The 23,464-nt window shown below is 43.2% G+C and overlaps 1 protein-coding gene across 1 annotated transcript in view; it reads right to left on the minus strand.

Annotated features, from left to right (window-relative positions):
* MTMR12 (myotubularin related protein 12) overlaps window positions 1-23,464 on the minus strand; it is an 87,462-nt gene that overhangs the window by 36,872 nt on the left and 27,126 nt on the right. Inside the window, exons 2-6 of the mRNA XM_003899536.3 lie at window positions 12,786-12,846; window positions 10,086-10,228; window positions 8,258-8,330; window positions 7,239-7,369; window positions 5,135-5,228 (exon numbers count right to left, since the gene is read on the minus strand). Of these exons, the coding sequence (XP_003899585.1) occupies window positions 5,135-5,228; window positions 7,239-7,369; window positions 8,258-8,330; window positions 10,086-10,228; window positions 12,786-12,846 (502 nt within the window). The remainder of the gene's footprint in view (window positions 1-5,134; window positions 5,229-7,238; window positions 7,370-8,257; window positions 8,331-10,085; window positions 10,229-12,785; window positions 12,847-23,464) is intronic.

Here is a 23,464-nt window from a genome sequence, read left to right on the forward strand (position 1 = left end):
GCAGCTGGGACTACAGGCACGCACCACCACATATGGCTAATTTTTGTATTTTTAGTAGAGATGCGGTTTCACCATGTTGGCCAGGTTGGTCTCAAACTCCTGACCTCAAGTGATCCACCTGCCTCAGCCTCCCCAAGTGCTGGGATTACAGGAGTGAGCCATCACACCTGACCAGCTCAGTCTTTTTACATTGTAGGAACTGAGTTCCACTCCTTGGAAAAGTAATTTATAGCTCCATTTCTAGTCATCTGATCATGAGTTAATTTATATAACACAAGAAGATTATGTGAAGCACTAAAATATAGGCTTGGCACAAATGCTAAAGTGACAAAATATTTTTAGCCCTGCCAATGTGTGCATAAGATGGCCAACTAATTTGAATAGTATCTCAGGCTCTTCAATGTAAATCCTCCTTCAGTTTGAAGATGCACTGCTTGTAAGAGGATTTGTCTAGTGTGACAACTGGTCACTGAAGGTCATAAACAGATGATAGCCATGGTGAGGATCAGGGCCTGCTAGCCAAGGGCTGAATCATGGTTATGGGCACATACTTCTATCCCCAACCCAGCCCTGCCACTACCTACTAGGATAAAATGCCCTGGAACACTGCTCTTGCAGACTAGCAGACTGTCCTTGGTCTTCTCCCAAGCCACAGCACTGCTTGCTGGGTATTTACACATGTACCACAATAGTCTTGAGTATATACACAACTTCTATCACAAATAGTTCAAGTCTTTGCACATCTAAAAAACCAAGCCTTCTGGGAAAAACAAAGCGTTTACAAAAATTACCCCAGCTCCTTTTAATAAAACCAGATCATAGCAAAAATAAGAATAATGATGATGATGATAATAGTGCTTATATAGCACTTACTAGGTACTGTTCTGAACATAACACCTTTTTTTTTTTCGCGACGGAGTCTCGTTCTTTCGCTCAGGCTGGAGTGCAGTGGTGCGATCTCGGCTCACTGCAACCTCTGCCTCCCACGTTCAAGCGATTCTCCTGCCTCAGCCTCCTGAGTAGCTGGGATTACAGGCACCCACCAACACGCCTGGCTAATTTTTGTATTTTTAGTAGAGGCGGGGGTTTCCCCATTTTGGTAGGGCTGGTCTTGAACTCCTGACCTCATGATCCACCCACCTCGCCCTCCCAAAGTGCTGGGATTACAGGCATGCGCCACTGTGCCCAGCCTATATTACATTTCATTAACTCAATCCTCACAACCCTATAGAATAGATAATACGACAGGTATGATCATTTCCTCCATTTTACAGATATGGTGCAGAAAGGTCAAGTAACTTGCCTATGTCACAAAGCTAGGCAGTAATGGAACTGGGATTCAAACCCAGGAAACTATAGAAGAAATTTCTGTGAAGTTCTAATCCTGCCCCTCCAAATCCCACCAAAAAAAAAAAAAAAAAATTCCCCATGGATATAAAGTAGTAATCACATTCCCATTTACCACAGTAGGCCATCTTCTAGGCAATACAAGCAAGTCCTTCCCTAAAATGCCATGTCATAAGCATTTAGGACCTTCCAACCTAAACACATTTGTGAATTATGAAGCCAGGGAATAATTAAAGGCATCAAATTGCAAAGCACCCACCTCTACAAACCCCTATTCAATGAAAAAGCTATTTGGTCAATTAGCATCTATGAGTTATAACCTTTACTTCTCAAAAAAAATGAGGACTGGAAGGAAGTAGAAGAGTGGAACTAAATCAGAATGAAAGATGCTATTAATACATGTCCTGGGCCTCTGGCGCAAAAAGCCACCAGAAAGTAATGAAACTGCCAAGGTCGATCGAGGTAAGGGTTTTGGCATGCTGATCCACATACGTTGGCAGGCTGAGAAAGTGTCCTATGCTGGGTACAGAACAAAAATCAGGATACAAGGAAAATCAGAATTCCTGAAAGGAGAACATGATTTTGCAAATTTGCACTCAATAAATGTTTATACAAATTATAGTAATCAACAAGTCATCTTTGTATATGTCTTACTGCCACAAACTCTAAGTCAGCACCCAGTTAATCAGCACTTGTTTACATAACTACAGTAAAAATCTGTCATTCACAAAGATAAACTTAATGAATTAAGGGACAAATTTTATGTTCAACCTAAAATTACTGGGAAGTGTATTTTATGTCAGTGTTAATTCTCTGAGCATAATCCGTCCTCAGTAATATGCAGTTTTACTCTCAATTAACTCCCAATTAATGACTGCACTTTATGTGCCATCCATTAACAATTTATAGTTCTCACAAGACTTAATGCTGCTATTTTTAAAATAAAGCAGAGGTTTTCTTATCTTAACAGAGTTAAGTGTCATCCCCAGGATCACACAGCTAGAAAGCAGCAAGGCCAGGATTTGAACACAGGTCAAATGGACACCAAAACCTATCTATACCTTTTCTATGATATCACCATAGCTCCCAAAATGCAGCATGCTCTATGAGATAGCTACATCTCTGTACACGCCAATCCTTCTGCCCAAAATACTCCTTTAAGCCTACCAGATGCTCCACTATCTACTAAGGCCCAGGCTTCTCCCCCAATAGTCCACCCACCCCCAGAGGGTGGGTGCCTCCACAGAGGACACATCACTCAGCTTCCTCTCCTATATGACTTTACGCTTTTTTTTTTTTTTTTTTTTTACTTTACACTTCTTGAGGGCAGGGATTTAGTCCTGTTTATCTCCATATACCCACAGAGCTTGGCTCACAGCAAGCAGTCAATACATATTTACTAAAAGAACGGATAGTGACAAAGCAACTCTACCTTACCCAGAAAGCCTTATGACAAAGCCTTGTGTGCTTTTAAAAGAAACTGCTAGGCTGGGCATGGTGGCTCATGCTTGTAATCCCAGCACTTTGGGAGGCCAAGGCAGGCAGATCACTTGAGGTCAGGAGTTCGAAACCAGCCTGGCCCACATAGTGAAACCCTGTCTCTACCAAAAATACAAAAATTTGCCAGGCGTAGTGGCATGTGCCTATAATCCTAGCTACTCAGGAGGCTGAGGCAGGAGAATCACTTGAACCTGCGAGGTGGAGGTTGCAGTGACCTGAGATCCCGTCACTGCACTCCAGCCTGGGTGACAGTGTGAGACTTGTCTCAAAAAAAAAAAAAAAAAAAAACCAACAACAAAAAAAAAACGCTGCCACTTCCCTGACAAAAACTACATAGGACTCAGGATCATTCAACATCAACTTCATGTTAACAGTAATGGAAGGAGCCGGGCGAGGTGGCTCACACCTGTAATCCCAGCACTTTGGAGGGCCAAGGCAGGAGGATTACAAGGTCAGGAGTTCGAGACCAGCCTGGCCAACATGGTGAAACGCCATCTCTACTAAAAATACAAAAAACTTAGCTGGGTGTGGTGGCACACACCTGTAATCCCAGCTACTCAGGAGGCTGAGGCAGGAGAATTGCTTGAACCTGGGAGGCAGAGGTTGTAGTGAGCCAAGATCATGCCAGCACACTCCAGCCTGGGCGACAGAGGAAGACCCTGTCTTGAAGAAAAAAAAAAAAGGAATAACGAACAGGTCCTTGAACCTGTAATCCCATCACTTTGGGAGGCTGAGGTGGGTGGATCACCTGAGGTGAGGAGTTCAAGACCATCCTGGCCAACAAGGTGAAACCCTGTCTCTACTAAAAATACAAAAATTAGCCGGGCGTGGTGGTGTGTGCTTGTAATCCCAGCTCCTTGGGAGGCTGTTGTGGGAGAACTGCTTGAATCCATAAGGCGGAGGTTGCAGTGAGCCAAGATCACGCCACTGTACTCCAGCCTGGGCGACAGTGGGAGACTCCATCTCAAAAAAAAAAAAAAAAAGAATAATGGACAGAACAAGTGAACAGACTGAGGTGAAAGAACAAGAAGAAAACAGACATCTGTGAAAACACATCCAATGCTAGGCATTGTTAATGGCTAATTCAGATGACCCAGAGTTTTGTTCTTAAAAGATTGCTCTCTTTTTCACCAAACTGAATGAAAAACACTGGGAACTTTAAGTTTTGTCTTACTAAATTAGTTGCTGGATGTGCTTTTCTTATGTATAACTGTCCCATTCCCCCTAAAATATTTGCTATAAAGTATGCTCTGGTTGTTTAAAAACTTCCTAGAATGCAAGAAATTCTCTATAGTCTTATGAAATAAAATCAAGTATATTTAAATAGAAAAAAGAAACCAGGGACAAACATGGTTATTTTAAACGTTTCTCAATTTTGTTTCCCTATAGTCTCATATTCCTAGTTATAATATATTGATCTTATTTTTCTTTTTTTTTTTGAGACGGAGTCTCGTTCTATTGCCAGGCTGGAGTGCAGTGGTACAATCTTGGCACACTGCAACCTCCATCTCCCAGGTTCAAGCGAGTCTCCTGCCTCAGTCTCTCAAGTAGCTGGGATTACAAGCCCACGCCACCATGCCCAGTTGATTTTTGTATTTTTAGTAGAGACAGGGTTTCACCATGTTGGCCAGGATGGTCTTCATCTCCTGACCTCATGATCCCCCCACCTCAGCTTCCCAAAGGGCTGGGATTATAGGTGTGAGCCACTGTACCCAGACCTTGATCTAATCTTTCTTAAGATGTAACCAATCAAACAATCCCTTGCAAAAAGCAAGCAAACAAACCTAAAAGAAGGTAAACAAAGATCACAGGAGGCCTGGCCCAGTGGTTCACACCTGTAATCTCAGTACTTTGGGAGGCCAAGGTGGATGGATCACTTGAGGTCAGGAGTTTGGAACCAGCCCGGCCAACATGGAAAAACCCCATCTCTACTAAAAATATAAAAATTAGTCAGTCATGGTGGTGGGCATCTGTAATCCCAGTTATTCAGGAGGCTGAGGCATGAGAACTGCTTGAACCTGGGAGGTAGAGATTGCAGTGGGCGGAAATCACGCCATTGCACTCCAGCCTGGGCTACAAAGCAAGACTCCATCTTTAAAAAAAAAAAAGAAAATCACAGGAAAGAAAATGTAGATATCTGAATGAATCACTCAAGCAAGGGGTGACCAACTGGTAGAGGAGACACGAAAAAACAAAACAACCCATAGATCGGTTTTCCCCCACTGGCTTCAGGTGGGAATTGGAAGGCTTCTGCTTACCCTCAAATTAGAACCCAGAAGATATTTACCTGTATTGTTTTGTGCAGCAGTCGCATAGGAAAACAGAAACAATCGTTTAAGCAGTTTAGGAGCCTGGGTATGATGAATTATGCCACTGACAATCTAAAAAAAATTGAACAATGGATATAGTTATGCTTTTGACAGATAAACACTAAGAGACAAGAGTCAAGGTGTCTAGGTTCTCAGTCATGCCAAAGGGGTTCCAATGGATCACACATTAATTCTCATTTGAGATCTGTATCTATGACATTAGTTTTTGGAATAATGCCAAATCAACAGGACGCTACCATTTTGTCAGGTTTTCTTTCTTTTTTAAAAATTTTTATTATTTATTTTTTTCTTTTTTCTGAGACAGAGTCTCACTCTGCTCCAGGCTGGAGTGCAGTGGCACGATCTTGGCTCATTGCAACCTACACCTCCTGGGTTCAAGCAATTCTCCTGCCTCACCTAGAGTAGCTGGGATTACAGGTCTGCATCATCATGCTCGACTAATCTTTGTATTTTTAGAGACGGGGTTTCGCCATGTTGGCCAGGCTGGTCTCGAACTCCTGACCTCAACTGATCTACCTGCCTCAGCCTACCAAAGTGCTGGAATTACAGGCGTGAACCACCCTGCCTGGCCTATTATTGTTATTATTATTTTTGAGACAGAGTTTCACTCTTGTTGCTTATTGCAACCTCCGCCTCCTGGGTTCAAGCGATTCTTCCACCTCAGCCTCTTGAGTAGCTGCAAAGACAGGCATGTGCTACCATGCCAGCTAGTTTTTTGTATTTTTAGTAGAGACAGGGTTTCGCCATGTTGGTCAGGCTGGTCTCGAACACCCAACCTCAGGTGATCCACCCACCTTGGCCTCCCAAAGTACTGGGATTGCAAGCATTGGCCAGCGTGCCCAGCCCCGTTTGTCAGGTTTTCTAAGAACTCTTAATTTCTAGGGAAAATTTTAAAACATAGTCTAATTTCTCAAAAACAAAGTGCTAAAAAAGATAAGTGCCACATTAAGTCAGATACTCCAAAACTCTGACATGTCAAAGACTTACAACTGATATCGGATGATAACCAAGACACAGCTGTTCTGATCCATTGTTGAGGCCTTTAGGACCTTCTTATGGAAGATAAGGGAAAGAAATCAATCTATCACACTTTGTTTGTCTACCATGTGAAACTAAAGTGTATTTGGAAAAGTGACTAAAACCATTGTTCGAACTGAAGTTCCTGTCTTCTCAGGAAATTTTCTGTATCTATACTATTCTTTTCTTGCTCAGAATAGATACCAGTCATGTTTATTATTCTAACTGAACTACCACACTCTCTTAAAGAAAATTAAGGAGTTACCACTAAGTGTGCAAACTCACTGTGGCCAAGACAATATACATGAATAGGCCTCCTGCTAGGTTTCCCCTGATGTATTTATACCATCAGAGGGAAAAGTCTGAGATCAATATCTTAATAAGAGAAATCTTGGATACCACTGCACTTCAGCCTGGGTGATAGAGACTCAGTCTCCAAAAAAAAAAAAAAATCTTAGAAATTACAACAAATATCAAATTGATACAACTACTTTCTGAGTTCACCCAGCTGCATATCTCAACTTGCTGTGGCAACCAGGATATTAAGTTTACTTAGTCTCCAAAAGCATATCTGATTATTTGGCTTTGCTCATCTGACCTGTATACTTCCTTCTTTCCATGCACAACCACTACCTCCCACAGGTAAACTCATTTACTCATAGAAGTTGGAATTCTCCATCACTACTGTCTTGTGGAAAGACTGTCATAAGTGGGAGAATAGGGATAAACTTTTAGCTGTCTCATCCTTCCTTCATTTTCCCCTACCGCCTCTTGACCTGGTTTACCACCTCCCACCATTTAGTGGCTCCAGGAATAAAAACATTATGAATTGAAGTATTAAAGGTACCATGTGCCAAGATGATACACAGGCATGCTTTATCAAACTACCTTTCACATTCTAATCAAAGAATATGGGATTACAACCAATTTCAAGTTCACAGAGTGAAAGCCTCCCTTTAACCTTCATGCAACGTAAGCAAAAACTAGAGCTAGTGGGGAAAACCTGATGGGAAATAAAACCTAAAAACACATGCAACTAGTTACCCTTTTGACTTCCTCTTCCTTTGTGTACCTCAGACAAAACTGGAACACTCGAAGGTCTTTGCAGTGGATAATGAGCTTCTCAGGGTATTTCTTCAGTTGTCCAAAGAGAGTTTTCTTTTTCTCATCAAACACTACAGATCAGCAATGAAATCAGGAAGGGAAATTATGTTACACAGCAATAAGTGAATGCTAAAGAAACGAAGTCGATGATCAATTTCTAGGGATACTTCCCAAGAATGAGAGGAAATGTGCTGCCTGCCTTTTAAGTGACTGCCAAAGGAAGCCCAATCTCTTCCAGCAGGGGCCCTGGCTCTCTGAGAGCAGTCAGGGTGCTTCACTCCTCTGGAGTAAGCACAAGAACGAACAGACTGGCCACTGTTGGCAGAACTGAATCCAGTGGCCCAAAGAAAACCCACTATGAAAGCTGATCTTATAAAAGATGAAAGGGAAATGACTAGAGACATGCTTTCATGACAGTCAGCTCCTGGGTTTACAGCTAGGACCCCTCCTAAGACCCCCTCACTGTCCTAGAATTTGGACCCACTCAGCACCTAGTAGTCTTGAGAATATCATAAATGATCACTGAACGATTTCTGAAGATGCCCCGAATACAAAAATAGAGAAGTGGAACAGAGAGAGGCTTGGCAGGAGAGGCTTGTTTAGTCAGCAGAAAAGACATCCTAATGCAATACAACAGACCTTTTAATCACAGCAGCCTATAAAGTAAAACCTATACAGCTAACTCTGATTTCAGAAAGTCTGATCAACATCTAGCATATAATGGCATCGTGTGAAATATTAGAAAGAACAGGTTCCAAGTTCAAATCCAAGCTCCTCTAGCTAAGTGACCCTATATAAACCACTATACATCTCAATTTTAGCATCTATAAAACAGATTTAAACAAGATGATATATGTGAAAAAATTTTTTTTAATTATAAATGGTCATAAAAATATTATCATCATTATCAGCTATACTCTCAAAGGTTGCCAACACCCCAAGGGAAAACAGATACTTACCTCCATAAATCTGATCAACACAGTGGAGTGTAATGTCATTTTCTCCTACAACCTTATTCTTAAATTGAGTTTCCTAGAAGATTCAAAAGGAAACAACTGTGACTCCTCTGCATACTGTTAGACATTTGTAGGCAGAGTAAATCACCATTCTCTATCTGGATATTAAGAAAAATGGGGAAATGCAGCGACATTCCTAAAAAAGGGACAATGAAGTGTGTGAGAAAAGCTCCTGAGATTCATCCTGAGACAGGGTTTAGCTCTGTCACTCAGGCTAGGCGAGAGTGCACTGGGGCGATCTTGGCTTACTGTAACCTCCACTTCTTGGGCTCAAGTTAACTTTGCACCTCAGCCTCCTGAGTAGCTGGGACTACAGGCACACACCACCTCTCTCAGCTAATTTTTGTGGTTTTTTAGAGACATGAGTTTGGCATGTTGCCCAGGCTAGGCTCGAACTCCTGAGCTCAAGCAATCCACCTGCCTCAGCCTCCCAAAGTGCTGAGATTACAGGCAAGAGCCACCGCGCCTGGACCAGAATATGCCATCTCTGGGCTCCTCCTAGGCAAACCCACCAAGCCACACACAATCACTTTGAGAAGTGTGGGGAAGTTATGTACAGGTTAACATTTCTCCACACAAATGTGAATAGGGGATTGACAGAGCTACCTGAAGTCAGCTTCAGGAAGAACAAGAGATTCAAGTTTCTGGTGAATGCTCTTTGTACAGGACTATGAACCAAGCCCAAGGCCAGATGGAAGAGGCAGCACTGGTGCTACTTTTTAAAAACCAAGGGTGATCTGGGACAGTTGGCACACTGGGACCAGGACGTGCCTTGGCTGGGTTTCCACTAACATATGGTGCTCTCCTAGTGGTATGGGCAGTTCTCTCCTTACTTAATTGCTCATTCTTCATGAGTAGGAACAAATTTCACAAGGCCACTGCTACAGGTTCAGATTTAACATAAGGTGAGCTGGGTAAGGCGGCTCATGCCTGTAATCCCAGCATTTTGGGAGGCCAAACCAGGTGGATTTCTTGAGCTCAGAACTTCGAGACCAGCACAGGCAACATGGCAAAACCCTGCCTCTACCAAAAATAACAAAATTAGCCAGGCGTGATGACACACGCCTATGGTCCTAGCTACTCAGGAGACTGAGGTGGGAGGATTATTGGAGCCATGACTGTGCCACTGCACTCCAACCTGAGTGACAGAGTGAGATCCTGTCTCAAAAAAAAAAATTTAAAAACACAACAAAAACAGAGTGAACCTAAGTTCAAAGGCTACATTCACCATCGGTTTCATTACTGACTCAGTTCCTAGGTTTAAGGAAGAGCTTAGTATAGAGAAAACGTTGGGGAACTAGTACATTTGGAAGATGTTATTCCAGTGAGTGGTATATATTGCACTGAAATACAGAATAAAATTAAAAATTGACAGTGTCAACATATGAAGTCAAAAGCAAGCCAGTATGACATGAGGCACAGGTGAGAAATTTCTAAACGGTCCTGCCACTGAAAGGAGATCCTGAAAGACAGAGAGCAGGCCAGTGATGAGAAGGACTCTGTCCTTTGTGTTTATTTATGTGGGGCGGTGGGGAGGGTGCGCATGGTGGGAAGTGGAGTAACTGAGTAGCTAGGGGGAAAAAAGACAACAGAGCTACAACTGTACTATTCCCCGCAAACTTCACCAGATGCAGTTCATACATGCAGGATTTCTGTTCTTTGTGTTTATGTGTGTTAGGGGGTAGAGTAATTGAGAAGCTGGGAGAAAAAGACAACAGAACCACAACTGCACTGTTGCCCGCAAACTCTGCCAAATGCAGCCCATACATACATCATTATCCAATGCAGATTCATCATCGCCCAAGAAGGCAATCTTGAAGTCTGTGCAGACAAGCCTCCCATAGACGCCATGCTGACAGGAATCTTCCTGGACATACTTCAGTACTGTGCTGGCTTCACAAAGCAGCTGTTCACCTGATGGAAGCCAAAACAGGTCCTCCTTAAGAGTTCTCAGGGAACACACAACATGTAAACACTGAAGGCTTTCCAGCCCTATTTACATATGGACAAACACACAATACAACACGGGGCTTCAGAACTTTACACTTTTCAGCATGGCAGGAGCTGCAAAAACATAGGAGAGAAGATGAGGCAGAGTGGAAACCACCAAGAAGTGAAATTGAAATGGCTCAGATACACCTCCATGCAGGACATTTCTATCTTCTCACTGGGAATAATGGAAATGTCCAAATAGGTACTAATGATCTGAGCTGCACTTTCATGCAGAAATCTTAGTGTTTTCATTACTTGACCCAAGCAGATGTTCCACAGAAGCAATACCCTAAGTGAACACAGATGGCCTTGCCCTAATCTGCCCTAAAAAACACAGATCCCAAGCCCACTTTCCTGTGAAAGGGGGCGGCTTCTAATACTGGAAGTGCTGAGAGAGACTGGCAGTGCCTTCCTGGCCATGGGGCTTCCAGGCAGCTTCTATAGATCCAAAAGGTGCTGCAGCCTTCCACAGCATGACCACCCTTGTTCTGGCTCCACGCTGGGAGGAAAACAGAGGTCAGAGGTTTGTGGGGAAAAAACGTGTTTCCTCTCTTTCTTAGTTAAGCGTATTTCCTTTCAATGCGTCACCTCTCCTGCTCCATCTGCAGCACCCAGCTGATATGAGAAACTGCAGTCCCTGGAGACAGAAAGTATCCCTCCTTGCAGTCAAAAAGATGAGGATTAGGGAATAGGTCAGTATTCTCTGCCACCTGGAGGCAGAGGAGCCAAAGAGAAGACTATGGGGGAAATGAAAAACTAAGTATAAATGTTGTGTAACAACAACAACAACAAAAAAAACCTAAAGATTTTTCTTCTCATGCAACAGACAACCATCTTCTCCTTGGAATCTCCCTCTTGATAGCTCCTTCAAGGTCTTTAAATTTACTTTTTAGCTCAAAATTTATTTAGTCTATCTTTCAATATGAAAACGAACAGTTTCAGACACTCAGAAGGGACACATATTATGGTGTTGTTCCCTCATCTTTCAAGGGGTTAATTACCTCGGGCTGAAACACTAAGGAAACACCGGAAGATGGTTCAGTCACTAGGTCAGCCTCTCGAGAGATCACAGTTTGAAGGAAATAATGAAGACAGGGCCTCATTAGGGTTTAAAATAGTCCCAGAAAAAGTGTCTCTGCCAAGTCCATGGGAGAAGACATGTGAGCAAGGTTTCCTGTGCTTTCAACTCCCAACATGAAACACCTTTTAATGGTGAGGCTCTCCCCAAGACCAGGCCAGCCCCATCCCATGCTCATGTACTAGAGACCAGAAATTAGCATGCACTAGCTAATACAACATTCCTGGTGAGGCCCTCTGCAAACATAGCATGCTGTGCCATAATCAGCTGGTTTATACCAGATCAGAGTCTAGAAGCACAAGAGTTGGGAGCTAGAAATGATCTTTGTCTAGTTTACGAAACTAGACTCAGAGAAGTTAACTCTGAACTCACCACTGCACACCTACACCTAGATAAGACTGTGAAGTAATTCAGGGGAGGGGAGAATATGCATAATGCTAAGCTAAAAATAAAATTTCCAAATCTATAACCCCAAGAAGAGGCAAAACAAGAGGAGATTTTTTTTAATGATGACGGCTTAAGTCATCATTATAGAAAAAAAGTCTTTGACATTTAAAAACATCAAAAAAAGTTACAGAATTCTTTTAGCAAATAAGGTAGATCAGTCAGAAACTTGCACAGATTTATATCCCCTCAATAAACTGGAATAAAATAAAAAGCAGCAGAATAAAGCCTGTATTGTTTTGGGGAAATGTACCTAAAAAAACTTATTTTGAAAAAGCTATTTTGAATTAGGAAAAAGAAAGTAGAAAAAGAATTAAATACATGGATCACAGAATATCCCATATATGGAGAGGATACACCACCAAGTAGTTTCTATTCCTGAACATGGAAATGATTAAAACTTAACTTAAGCTAAAGTCACTGTCCTCTATCTCAAAAATATTCAACCAATCCAGGCTCCTTCACAATGACTGCAGGGTGAAGTGCTGGCAGCCCCAGGGCTGGTAAACCCCAGCATCCCCAGTACACGTGCTCACATGCACAAGTAGGTATGGACCAAAAGGTAAAGTCACCCACCAATAGTTGCCTTGGGAGGCCATGGCAGTTGAATTGTTTTCCTCAATTTCCTACAGATTGGGGATCAGCATACTGGAAAAGGCCATATTAAAATGGCCTGAAAAAGGCCACATTAGATTGTGAAAGCAGTGAGAATATCCCAGGTTTATTTTCATCAGCTTGGGGGAAGAGGAAACAAGAAAAATTATTTGCAGATGTTGTAACACTCAGACCCAGGTGTGTAGTTACTGAACTAAAAACCTTGATATGTTTGTTCAATTCATTACTGTTATATGTGGGAGGATGAAAACAAAGGAGTTTAAATATAGCAAGGCTAGGGATGATGTAATTTATCATTGGCCTTGCCTTGCATAGGAGTTACTATGCTAACATGACAGTTACCTGGCAACAAGTGAAGAGTTACTTCCTTCTCTGTTACTTCCTTTTCGTTTGTGTGAATTTCCTAAAAGAGAAGAGCAAAGGATATTTTTCTTTGTTTAAGGGTTTAAAATGAATAACATTAAGCTGTGCTTTCAGAATACACACTAAAATATCACATATCCTCAGGAACTTTTCCTTTATGTTACAAGCTACTTTTTTTTCTTTTTTTTTTTTTTTGAGACAGAGTCTCACTCCGTCGCCAGGCTAGAGTGCAGTGGTGCGATCTCAGCTCACTGCAACATCTGCCTCCCAGGTTCAAGTGATTCTCCTGTCTCAGCTTCCCGAGTAGCTGGGACTACAGGTGTGTGCCACCACGCCCAGCTAACTTTTTGTATTTTTAGTGGAGACAGGGTTTTACCTTGTTGGAGAGGATGGTCTTGATTTCTTGACCTTGTGATCTGCCAGCCTCGGCCTCCCAAAGTGCTGGGATTACAGGTGTGAGCCACCATGCCGGGCCCAAGCTAAATACTTTTTAAAAACGTTTTTAACTAAAGGAAGACAGAAAACTCCAAGTTATGGATATTTAATGTATTAAACTAATTATTTAGGACCGATAACTAGTAGCTGTCCCAAGTAGAGGTGGAAAGGCGGGCGCTTCTTATCTCTCCTTATCTAAGGAACAACTTGAAGTGTCACACAGCAAAGCAAGGTTCCTCAAACGCAGAATCACAAACAAAAGAGATGGCAACGGCCGGGCGTGGTGACTCACGCCTATAATCCCAGCACTTTGCAAGGCCGAGGCGTGTGGATCACCAGGTCAGGAGATGGAGACCATCCTGGCTAACACAGTCAAACCCCGTCTCTACTGAAACTAAAAATACAAAAAATTAGCCAGGGTGGTGGAGGGCGCCTGTAGTCCCAGCCACTCAGGAGCCTGAGGCAGGAGAATGGCGTGAACCCGGGAGGCGGAGCTTGCAGTGAGCCAAGATCGCGCCACTGCACTCCAGCCTGCGCGGCAGAGCCAGACTGCATCAAAAAAAAAAAAAAAAAAAGAAAAGAAAAGAAAAGAGATGGCCCGGCGTGGTGGCTCAACCTGTAATCCCAGCACTTTGGGCGGCCGAAATGGGCAGATCACTTGAGGTCAGGAGTTTGAAACCAGCCTGGCCAACATGGCAAAACCTCGACTCTACTAAAAATACAAAAATTAGCCAGGCATGGTGGCGGGCACCTGTAATCCCAGCTACTTGGGAGGCTGGGGTAGGAGAAACACTTGAATCCCGGGGGCAGAGGTTGCAGTGAGTCGAGATTATGTCACTGTACTCCCGCCTGGGTAACAGTGAGACTCTGTCTCAAAAAAAAAAGAAAAGAAAGAAAGGAGACAACATGCCACAGCATGATCTCCTCTCCTCCCAGTGAGGATCAAGGGTTGAAAGCAAAAGATGATGTGTTCTTGAGAGAATATGGACATATGAATAAGGCCCAAAGGTAAAAATAGGAAAACATGAATGTATTGAGTCAGTATTGATCCAGCTAATCTATAGCACACCAGGGCTCAGTAAAGAGAGCTGGAACATTCTTTGTCCCTTCAAAGTTACCTAAAACCACAAGACAGTGCCAAGAGATATAATCATTTCTAATAGAGAATCAAGGCCAGGTTCTGTGTCACTGCTTCTCAGTAAAAATATATTCAAGTGCCTCTATTTGGGGCTCAGTATTTATTGGATATTCAAAGATAATTAATTACAAACATGAATGAATAGACCAAAGCAATGATCATATATGGCTGTTAACATAACAAAGAGAGGCACCATAGGCCTCCTAATAAAGTGTACCGCACCATCCATGAAGCGTTCTTGCCAAAATATCTAACCTCAATCTCTTTGAACTTCCATGGCAATCAGCCAATATATCAGAAACACTGGGACAGAGAAACATGTTAAATAATAGTGGGGATATAATCAGTCAAATTCTGATTGTGGAAAATTCTAAAAGACACAACCAGTTTTGTCAACAAATAAAATCAGATTTTTTTTCCTTTTTTTTGGTAGAAGGCCCTGGGTGGGAAGTTTTCTGAATTTGTTAATTCAGACTGAAATATGGCATTAGAAGAAACTTGGGTACAGCCTATCCTGAGGTTGAAGAAGAATGTTATGGCTTTTCCTGAGAACCCATTTTTGAGCATCGTGTAAATTGGAGGTGATAAGATGCCAATAAACCAAGTCCATCTGAGGCAGTGTGGTCAGATCACATGGGGAGCTTGTTATGTAAACACTCTCCGGCACCCATAAGCCTGCGGACTTACAGGGCAGGGATGCAGGCTGGCCCTCTGATTTTGTAAAAAGCTCCCCAGATGATTCTGAGGTATTGGTCTGGAGCTTAAGCAAGAGGAATTATTGTTGCGTGTTAAAAGCGATGAGTGTTTTGGTAATTTAAAAATTCTTGGCCAGGTGTGGTGGCTCATGCCTGTAATCCCGGCACTTTAGGAGGCCTAGGTGGGCAGATTACCTGAGGTCAGGAGTTTGAGACCAGCATGGCCAACATGGCAAAACCCCGTCTCTACTAAAAATACAAAAAATTAGCCGGGCATGGTGACGGGCACCTGTAATCCCAGCTGCTCGGGAGGCTGAAGCAGGAGAATTGCTTGAACCCAGAGGCAGAGGTTGCAGTGAGCCAAGATCGTGCCACTGCACTCCAGCCTGAGCGACAAAAGCGAGACCTGGTCTCAAAAAAAAAAAAAAAAAAAAAAAATTATCATTGAGAGTTTTCCTCATGTTACTGACAAAGAACTAAATTAAAGCACATCTTTTTTTTTTTTTTTTTTTTTTTTGAGACGGAGTTTCGTTCTTGTTGCCCAGGCTGGAGTGCAATGGTGCAATCTCAGCTCACGGCAACCTCCGCCTTCTGGGTTCAAGGGATTCTCCTGCCTCAGCCTCCCAGGTAGCTGGGATTACAGGCATGCACCACCATGCCCGGCTAATTTTGTAGTTTTAGTAGAGACGGGGTTTCTCCATGTTGGCCAGGCTGGCCTCGAACTCCCGACCTCAGGTGATCCACCCACTTGGCCTCCCAAAGTGCTGGGATTACAGGTGTGAGCCACTGCAGCCAGCAAAGCACAATTTTATTTTTATTTATTTTTAGTTTTTTGAGATGCAGTCTTGCTCTGCTGTCCAGGCTGGCGTGGTGTGATCTCGGCTCCCTGCAACCTCTGCCTCCTGGGTTCAAGTGATTTTCCTGCTTTAGTCTCCCAAGTAGCTGGGATTACAGGCACCTGCCACCAAGCCCAGCTAATTTTTGTATTTTTAGTAGAGCTAGGCTTGCTGGGCGTGGTGGCTCACGACTGTAATCCCAGCACTTTGGAAGGCTGAGGCAGGAAGATCACCTGAGGTCAGGAGTTCCAGACCAGCCTGACCAACATGGAGAAACCCCATCTCTACTAAAAATACAAAATTAGCTGGGGTGGTGGTACATGTCTGTAATCCCACCTACTCGGGAGGCTGAGGCAGGAGAATCGCTTGAACCTGGGAGGCGGAGGTTGCAGTGAGCCGAGACTGCGCCATTGCACTCCGGCCTGGACAACAAGAGCGAAACTCTGTCTCAAAAAAAAAAAAAAAAAAAAAAAAACAAGTTATGGCTGGGCACAGCAACTCACACCTATAATCCCAACACTTCGGGAGGCTGAGGTGGGAGGACTGCTTGAGCCTAGGAGTTTGAGACGGGCTTAGGAAATACAGTGAGACTCGTCTCTACAAAACAAACAAAAAAATTAAAATATCCAGGCATGGTAGTACAAAAGCCTGAAGTCCCAGGTACCTGGGAGGCTGAGGTTAAAAGATCACTTGAGGCCAGGAGGTCAAGGCTGCAGTGAGCCATGACTGCACCACTGCATTCCAGCCTGGGAAACAGAGCAAGACCCTATCTCAAAAAAAGTTACTAACCAAGGATCTGCAAGCCCCATTAAACTCACGGCCTACACTCTTCACTGCTATGTACCATTCTAACAAACATGGTCTCCAGTTTCCCATTGCAAAAGAGAAAATCAGTGTAGCATCCATTGCTTGTAAAGGAAACTCTTACTACAAAATTGATCAGAACAAGTAAGAAAAATTCCGTTAGGAGAACTGTACTTCACGTTCAAGGATCTGTCACACACAGCAGCAGTCCCCAACCTTTTTGGAGCTAGGGATTGGTTTCACAGAAGACAATCTTTCCACGCACCTGGGGTTGCTGGCAGGGGGGCAGGTGATGATTTTGGGATGAAACTGTTCTACCTCAGATCATTAGACATTACTTATATTCTCATAAGGAGTGTGCAACCTAGATCCCTTGCATGTGCAGTTCACAATAGAGTTCACGCTCCTATGAGAAACTAAGGCTGCCACTGATCTCACAGGAGGTGGAGCTCAGGAGGTAAAGCTGCTGCCCCCTACTCCTACATTCACCTCCTGCAGTGCTGCCACAGACTAGTACCAGTCCACAGTCTGGGGGTTGGGGACATACAGGACAAAAGCATATGGACGTTAAAGTCAACTGCCACTCCTGAGGACTTGCTGAGAGGCAGTCTGGTGGTTTTTACTTCACTGGTTCTTGAAAAGCCAATTCTTTGGATTCTTACCAAGTTCACATTCAGAGTGCACATCATCTCAAATGTGTGATGATCCTGGGGCACCTTAGGAGAGGTAGAAAAGAACTGGGGTGCGGTGTGTGGGGGTACAATGAAGCTCTCATAGGTCAAAATGCTTAGAAATGCTCCTATCAGCTTTAAATCAAAAACTGAAATTGTTGTTCTCAGATTAATTTTATCTAGCCAGAGGGACAAATTCTAAGAAGCAACATCTCTAAAGGTTCCAAAACAATTTATTTCCATTGCATTTGACACCAAAGTGCTAAAAGGACATAACACAGACATTTCATTTCCTAAAAATTACCCTACTTTTCTAGAATGAACACTTAATACTCATTTTTTCCAGCTAAGTAGAAAATCTGAGGGAGAAAATGAATTTGCATCTACATATTAGGTAGGTATCCATGTATATCTTAAAACAAAATTTTTTAAAGTAGAAAGTTGTATTTTTTATGCAGCATAGTACTAATAATTTAAGTTTTTGTCTTTCTGTATGTTTCTCCAATATTTTCTCTGTGCATGCGCTAAAAACAGAATACTGACCTGGGGCCACAGCCCAAACATGGCTCTGGCATCCACAGACATGACTTTGGTCAAGTCATTTAAATTAACTGAGCGTCAGTTTCACTTTCCTCCAGTATAATAAAATGGAAACAATACTACCTAGCATGAGAGCTTTAAGAGATACATACATCACTTCAACTTCCTGACACAGGTACTGGGTAATGTAATTTGTTATAGTTGTCTGGGGTAGCAGGATCTGTGCTTCTGCTTGATTTCCTTTCATGAGTAAACAAAGAGCGGGGGAATTATTCAAGAATCTGTTGGCAGGGTGTGGTGGCTCACACACACTTTGGGAGACTGAGGTGATCACTTGAGGCCAGGAGTTTGAGAACAGCCTGGCCAACAGGGTAAAACCACATCTCTACTGAAAATACAAAAATTGGTCAGGTGTGGCGGCGTATGCCTGTAATCCCAGCTACTCGGGAGGCTGAGGCACGAAAATAGCTTGAACCCGGGAGGTGGAGGTTGCAGTGAGCTGAGATTGCGCCACTACATTCCAGCCTGGGCAACAGAAGGAGACTCTATCATTAAAAAAAAAAAAAAAAATCTGTTACATGAGACCAATAACTTCTACTTTTCTCCCAAACCTGTTTCCCATATTAAACTAAATTGACTCTACTCAGGAGGTCTCGCAATTCTTTTTTCTGTGGATCAGGAATTCCTGAAATTAGCAACACTGAAGTTGGCCCTCAACCTGTAAGACTTTAACTACATTAGGAATATCCAAAGCCATGGAAAAGGAAATAGTATTTTTCTATTAATAGGATTTATCTTCTAGCAGCACACCATGATTTATGTCTGGTCATTATGCATCTTATCTTTCGCAATAGAAGGCACTTTGAACCCTCTACAAGACCAAAAGGGTAGAACAATGGTTCTTAAAAAACCACATCCGGGCCGGGCGTGGTGGCTGTAATCCCAGCACTTTGGGAGGCTGAGGCAGGTGGATCACAAGGTGAGGAGTTCGAGACCAGCCTGACCAACATGCTGAAACCCCATCTCTACTGAAAATATAAAAATTAACCGGGCATGGTGGTACCAGCATGCCTGTAATCCCAGCTACTCAGGAGGCTGAGGCAGGAGAATCACTTGAACCCAGGAGGTGGAGGTTGCAGTGAGCCAAGATCATACCATTGCACTCCAACCTAGGAGACAGAGTGAAACTCCGTCTCAAAAAAAAAAAGAGACCACATCCGAGGAAGGACTTGCTTGGGCATGCACACACAAAAAAGCTTTCTCAGCTATTAATTTTGTTGACAGTAGATCAAGCTGCAAAAAGGTGGTAACAAATTGAGAATAGAAACCTATATAAGCACTGGAGCACTGGAATTTAAAGTGCCACACTGTACTCAGTCATCAAGAGTATCAGGCCAGGCGCGGTGGCTCACGCCTGTAATCCCAGCACTTTGGGAGGGCGAGGCGAGCAGATCACGAAGTCAGGAGATCGAGACCGTCCTGGCTAACATGGTGAAACCCCGTCTCTACTAAAAATACAAAAAATTAGCCAGGTGTGGTGGCGGGTGCCTGTAGTCCGAGTTACTCTGGAGGCTGAAGCAGGAGAATGGCGTGAACCCAGGAGGTGGAGCCTGCAGTGAGCCGAGATCACAAAACTGCACTCCAGCCTTGGTGACAGAGCGAGACTTCGTCTCAAAAAAAAAAAAAAAAAAAAAAAACCATCACGAGTATCTAATCCTTCTCTGATTAATACTTCAAAAAATTATAAATATACACTATGCAATTCTTACAGATAAATCAACTCAGGAAAAAAACAAATACCATCATCACCACTATCGACTGCTTCCCCTCGCAAACAAAAATCCATACCAGTCCCAAGAAAAGAAATAACCTAGAGGACTCCAAAAAATCAGGGTATACAAATAAGAATCATAAAGAAATCCTCTCCTCAAAAATATATTTAATTGGAGTTTTTCTTTGAATTTGGTTTTCAGAAGTTACCTGTTCGGGTGGGTAGGAAGGACGGAATAGAGCGTATTCACTGGCAATGTCTATAGTCTCTTCATCCCTATATTTCACAATTGCTTTTTGAACTCCACAAGAAAAACAAAGAAAGAACTGACAAATATGGAGCTAACATATTTCAATATTCTTAGGAGAAAACAGATGTACCATTCTTTGCTTGTTGATCCCACGAGAATGAACATAGTTGAATGAAGGAGAGGAGAGGTGGATACCAACAAGGTACAGGAGCACCTGCATCTGGATGTGCTGAGTCCTACATGTGGATCTTGGAGTGGGTTCCCCTTGAATTCCCCTATGTGCATCCTACTCCTAACCATGCTGTATTCTGAATGTGTATAAACTGTTGTCTTCGTTGGCAAATTTGTTGGACGAGTGATTAAAGGCTGTCCAACCTTTATAACTGAATGAGTAAATATAATCTCTTCCTTAGTAGCATTACAAATTACTACACTGTGACCAAGAGTCACTTGCGTACTGTAGAAATCACAGATGTCCAATCTGTGAATGTCAAAGTCTACTGTTCCTTTTTCCAAAGTGGGTACTGGGCCAGCCCTTACTGAGGCTGAGAAGTGAATAACAACAAACATTTCTCGGGCTGTAAGTGCCAGCTACTGTCTAAAAAGCTTTATATTTATTTATTAACTCATTTGATCCTCACAGCAAACCTCTGCGATAGAGTTATTATACCCATGATTGTCTCCATTTTATAGATGAAGACACCCTGCTAGTATGTGGCACAGGTGAAAGTCAAACCCAGGTATCCTGGCCCAGTCTGCGTTCTTATTCGATGCCACACTGTCATGTGGAAAGAAGGAATGAAAGGAAAAAGGAAGAACAAGGCAGAATGATCAGTGAAGTACCTGCTAGATCCACCTGAAACCAGGTCAAAGCGAGCAACACAAAGTCACCAGGGAAAGCCTCAAATGAGAGTTATAGAGAGGCCAAAGGAAGCTAAAGGGAAAAGAACAAAAGACACCTACAACCAACCTAAGTGACACTGGCCAGTTGCATGGAGAAGAACCTTGAGGCTCCTCAACGCCTACTGAAAGAGTTACCTCTTAGGACTCACTCCACTGGTCCTCTGAGGCATGAGTCTCTAATTTTCATCCCAACCGACTCGAGAGTTCAGTGGGACTCCAGGAAAGGCTCTAACCATGAATAACACTGGTATGTATGCCTGAGCAATTCTTGCTTCCTTTCAAGAGTATATAATCTTGGCCAGGTGCAGTAGCTTATGCCTGTAATCCTAGCACTGTCGGAGGCTGAGGTGGATCGACCTGATTACTTGAGCTTAAGAATTCGAGACCAGCCTGGGCAACACGGCCAAACCCCATTTCCACAAATTTTTATTATTATTTTTTTAAATTAGCCAGGCATGGTGGCATGCGCCTGTAGTCCCAGCTACTCAGAAGGCTGGGGTGGGAGAATCACCTCAGCCTGGGAGGTCAAGGCTACAGTGAGCCATGATTGCACCACTGCGCTCCAGCCTGGGTGACAGAGCAAGACCCTGTCTCAAAAAAAAAAAAAAAAAAAAAAGAATAGAAAAGAAACAATAGCTAGGCTTAGCCACTAATATGGATGGCATCACCAAATGTTCTACTCATATTGCAATATACTGGAAAAGGGAGGATTCCTCTAACGCTTAATGGAAAGACTATAACTCGTGGAGCCTGTTCAGAGAGAGCAGTGGAAAGGCCCAGCACATCACAGGATCTAACAGCCAATTCAACCAGCATCCAGTGAGAGCTGCCTGTGTACTATCCCTGTTCTTTGGGGTGGTGGGAGCTTCTTAAACCGTAAACCAGTTTTAGAGAAGGGCCCAGAGTTGCCCTTAAGCCTCTGTGCCTTGACCTCTGACACTCCCTACCAACTGCCTAGTTAGCAGATGTTGACAACCTTACTTCTGCAGCTGTAAAACATGAGGTAACATTCCTCACTGATTCCATAAACTATCATGTTCAATGTGCAGCAAAAAGGCAGAAAAGGTATAGTTCTTTAATACTCAAGCAGAACTGGTTCTACTGGTTAGGCTGACAGACTTTTCTTAAAAAACTAACTCTGAAAATTATGCAAATTTTCAACAAATGCATTAGTTAAAAATGGTCTACGTGCTTTGTATAGCACCTCTTGCTACTCCATTTGAATCTGAACAAAGCTTGCCATTGTGGCACAAAGGAAAGGCAAAAACTGCTGGCACCAGGATCACAGCACGTCCAGGTTTTCTAAACTAGAATATCTCAGTGGGGCTTAAATTCAATTAGAACAGAAGCATGGGCTGGGCACAGTGGCTCACGCCTGTAATCCCAGCACTTTGGGAGACCAAGGCAGGTGGATCACTTGAGGTCAGGAGTTCAATGCCAGCCTGGCCAATATAGTGAAACCCCATCTCTACTAAAATTACAAAAATTAGACGGGTGTGGTGGCATACACCTGTAATCCCAGCTACTCGGGAGGCTGAGGCAGAAGAATTGCTTGAACCTGGGAGACGGAGGTTGTAGTGAGCCGAGAGCATGCCACTGCACTTCAGCCTGGGTGACAGAGCGAGATTCCATTTCAAAAAAAAAAACAGAACAGAAGCATGACAGCCTCAAGTGATCCTTCTGCCTTAGCCTCCCAAAGTGCTGGGGTTACAGGTATGAGCCACCCTGCCCGGCCACTGTTAATTCCTTATTTCAACATTTACTCCAATGTTAAGGCTACTTTTTATTTGTTTATTTTAATTTTTAAAAAAAGATGAAGACATGAAAAATAAGTATTCCAGTTTCTGCAAGTTTTCCCCTACAGATCAAAAGAAACTGGCTACATCTGTTCTGGATCCCACTGTCAGTATCAGCAATTCCCAGAATCCACAGCTGCGACTACCCTCACATCATCTAAGAACCTCGCCCATGCTGAGCCACAAGCACTCCCATTCTGGCAATGTCTAGGCCAGACAAGAGATGAGAATTTGAGAACTGCCACCCATTCTTTAGCAAGCTTATGGCCCAAAGGAGACACACCTACTGGAACCCGTATCACACAGCTGGTACAGCATCAAAAAAGTTGCCAACCTGATCTCTTCTCAGAACTATGTTTCTGAGGAGTGGCCCAAAATCAAGGGCTCCAGTGGGCCTCAGTCAATACTTAAGTTGTGTATCTGGTTACTCAGAGTTGCAAATGACCCATCTCTAATATATACCAATTCATTTCAACAAATAGCTCCTGAACATGTTAAGTACCAAACACTAAGGATAAAATGATGAATAAGGCCAGGCATAGTGGCTCATGTCTATAATCCCAGCACTCTGGGAGGCCCAAGGCAAGTAGCTCACTTGAGCCCAAGAGTTCAAGACCAGCTTGGGCAACATGGCGAAGCCTTGTTTCTATAAAAAATATAAAAATTAGCAGGGCATGGTGGCATGCACCTATAGTCCCAGCTACTCAGGAGGCTGAAGTAGGAGGATCACCTTGAACCTGAGGAGGTGGAGGCTGCAGTGAGCTGTGATTATGCCACTGCACTCCAGTGTGGGTGACAGAGTAAGACTCTGTCTCCAAA

This window comes from Papio anubis, chromosome 5 (genome assembly GCF_008728515.1).
Source record: "Papio anubis isolate 15944 chromosome 5, Panubis1.0, whole genome shotgun sequence".
NCBI lineage: Eukaryota > Metazoa > Chordata > Mammalia > Primates > Cercopithecidae > Papio > Papio anubis.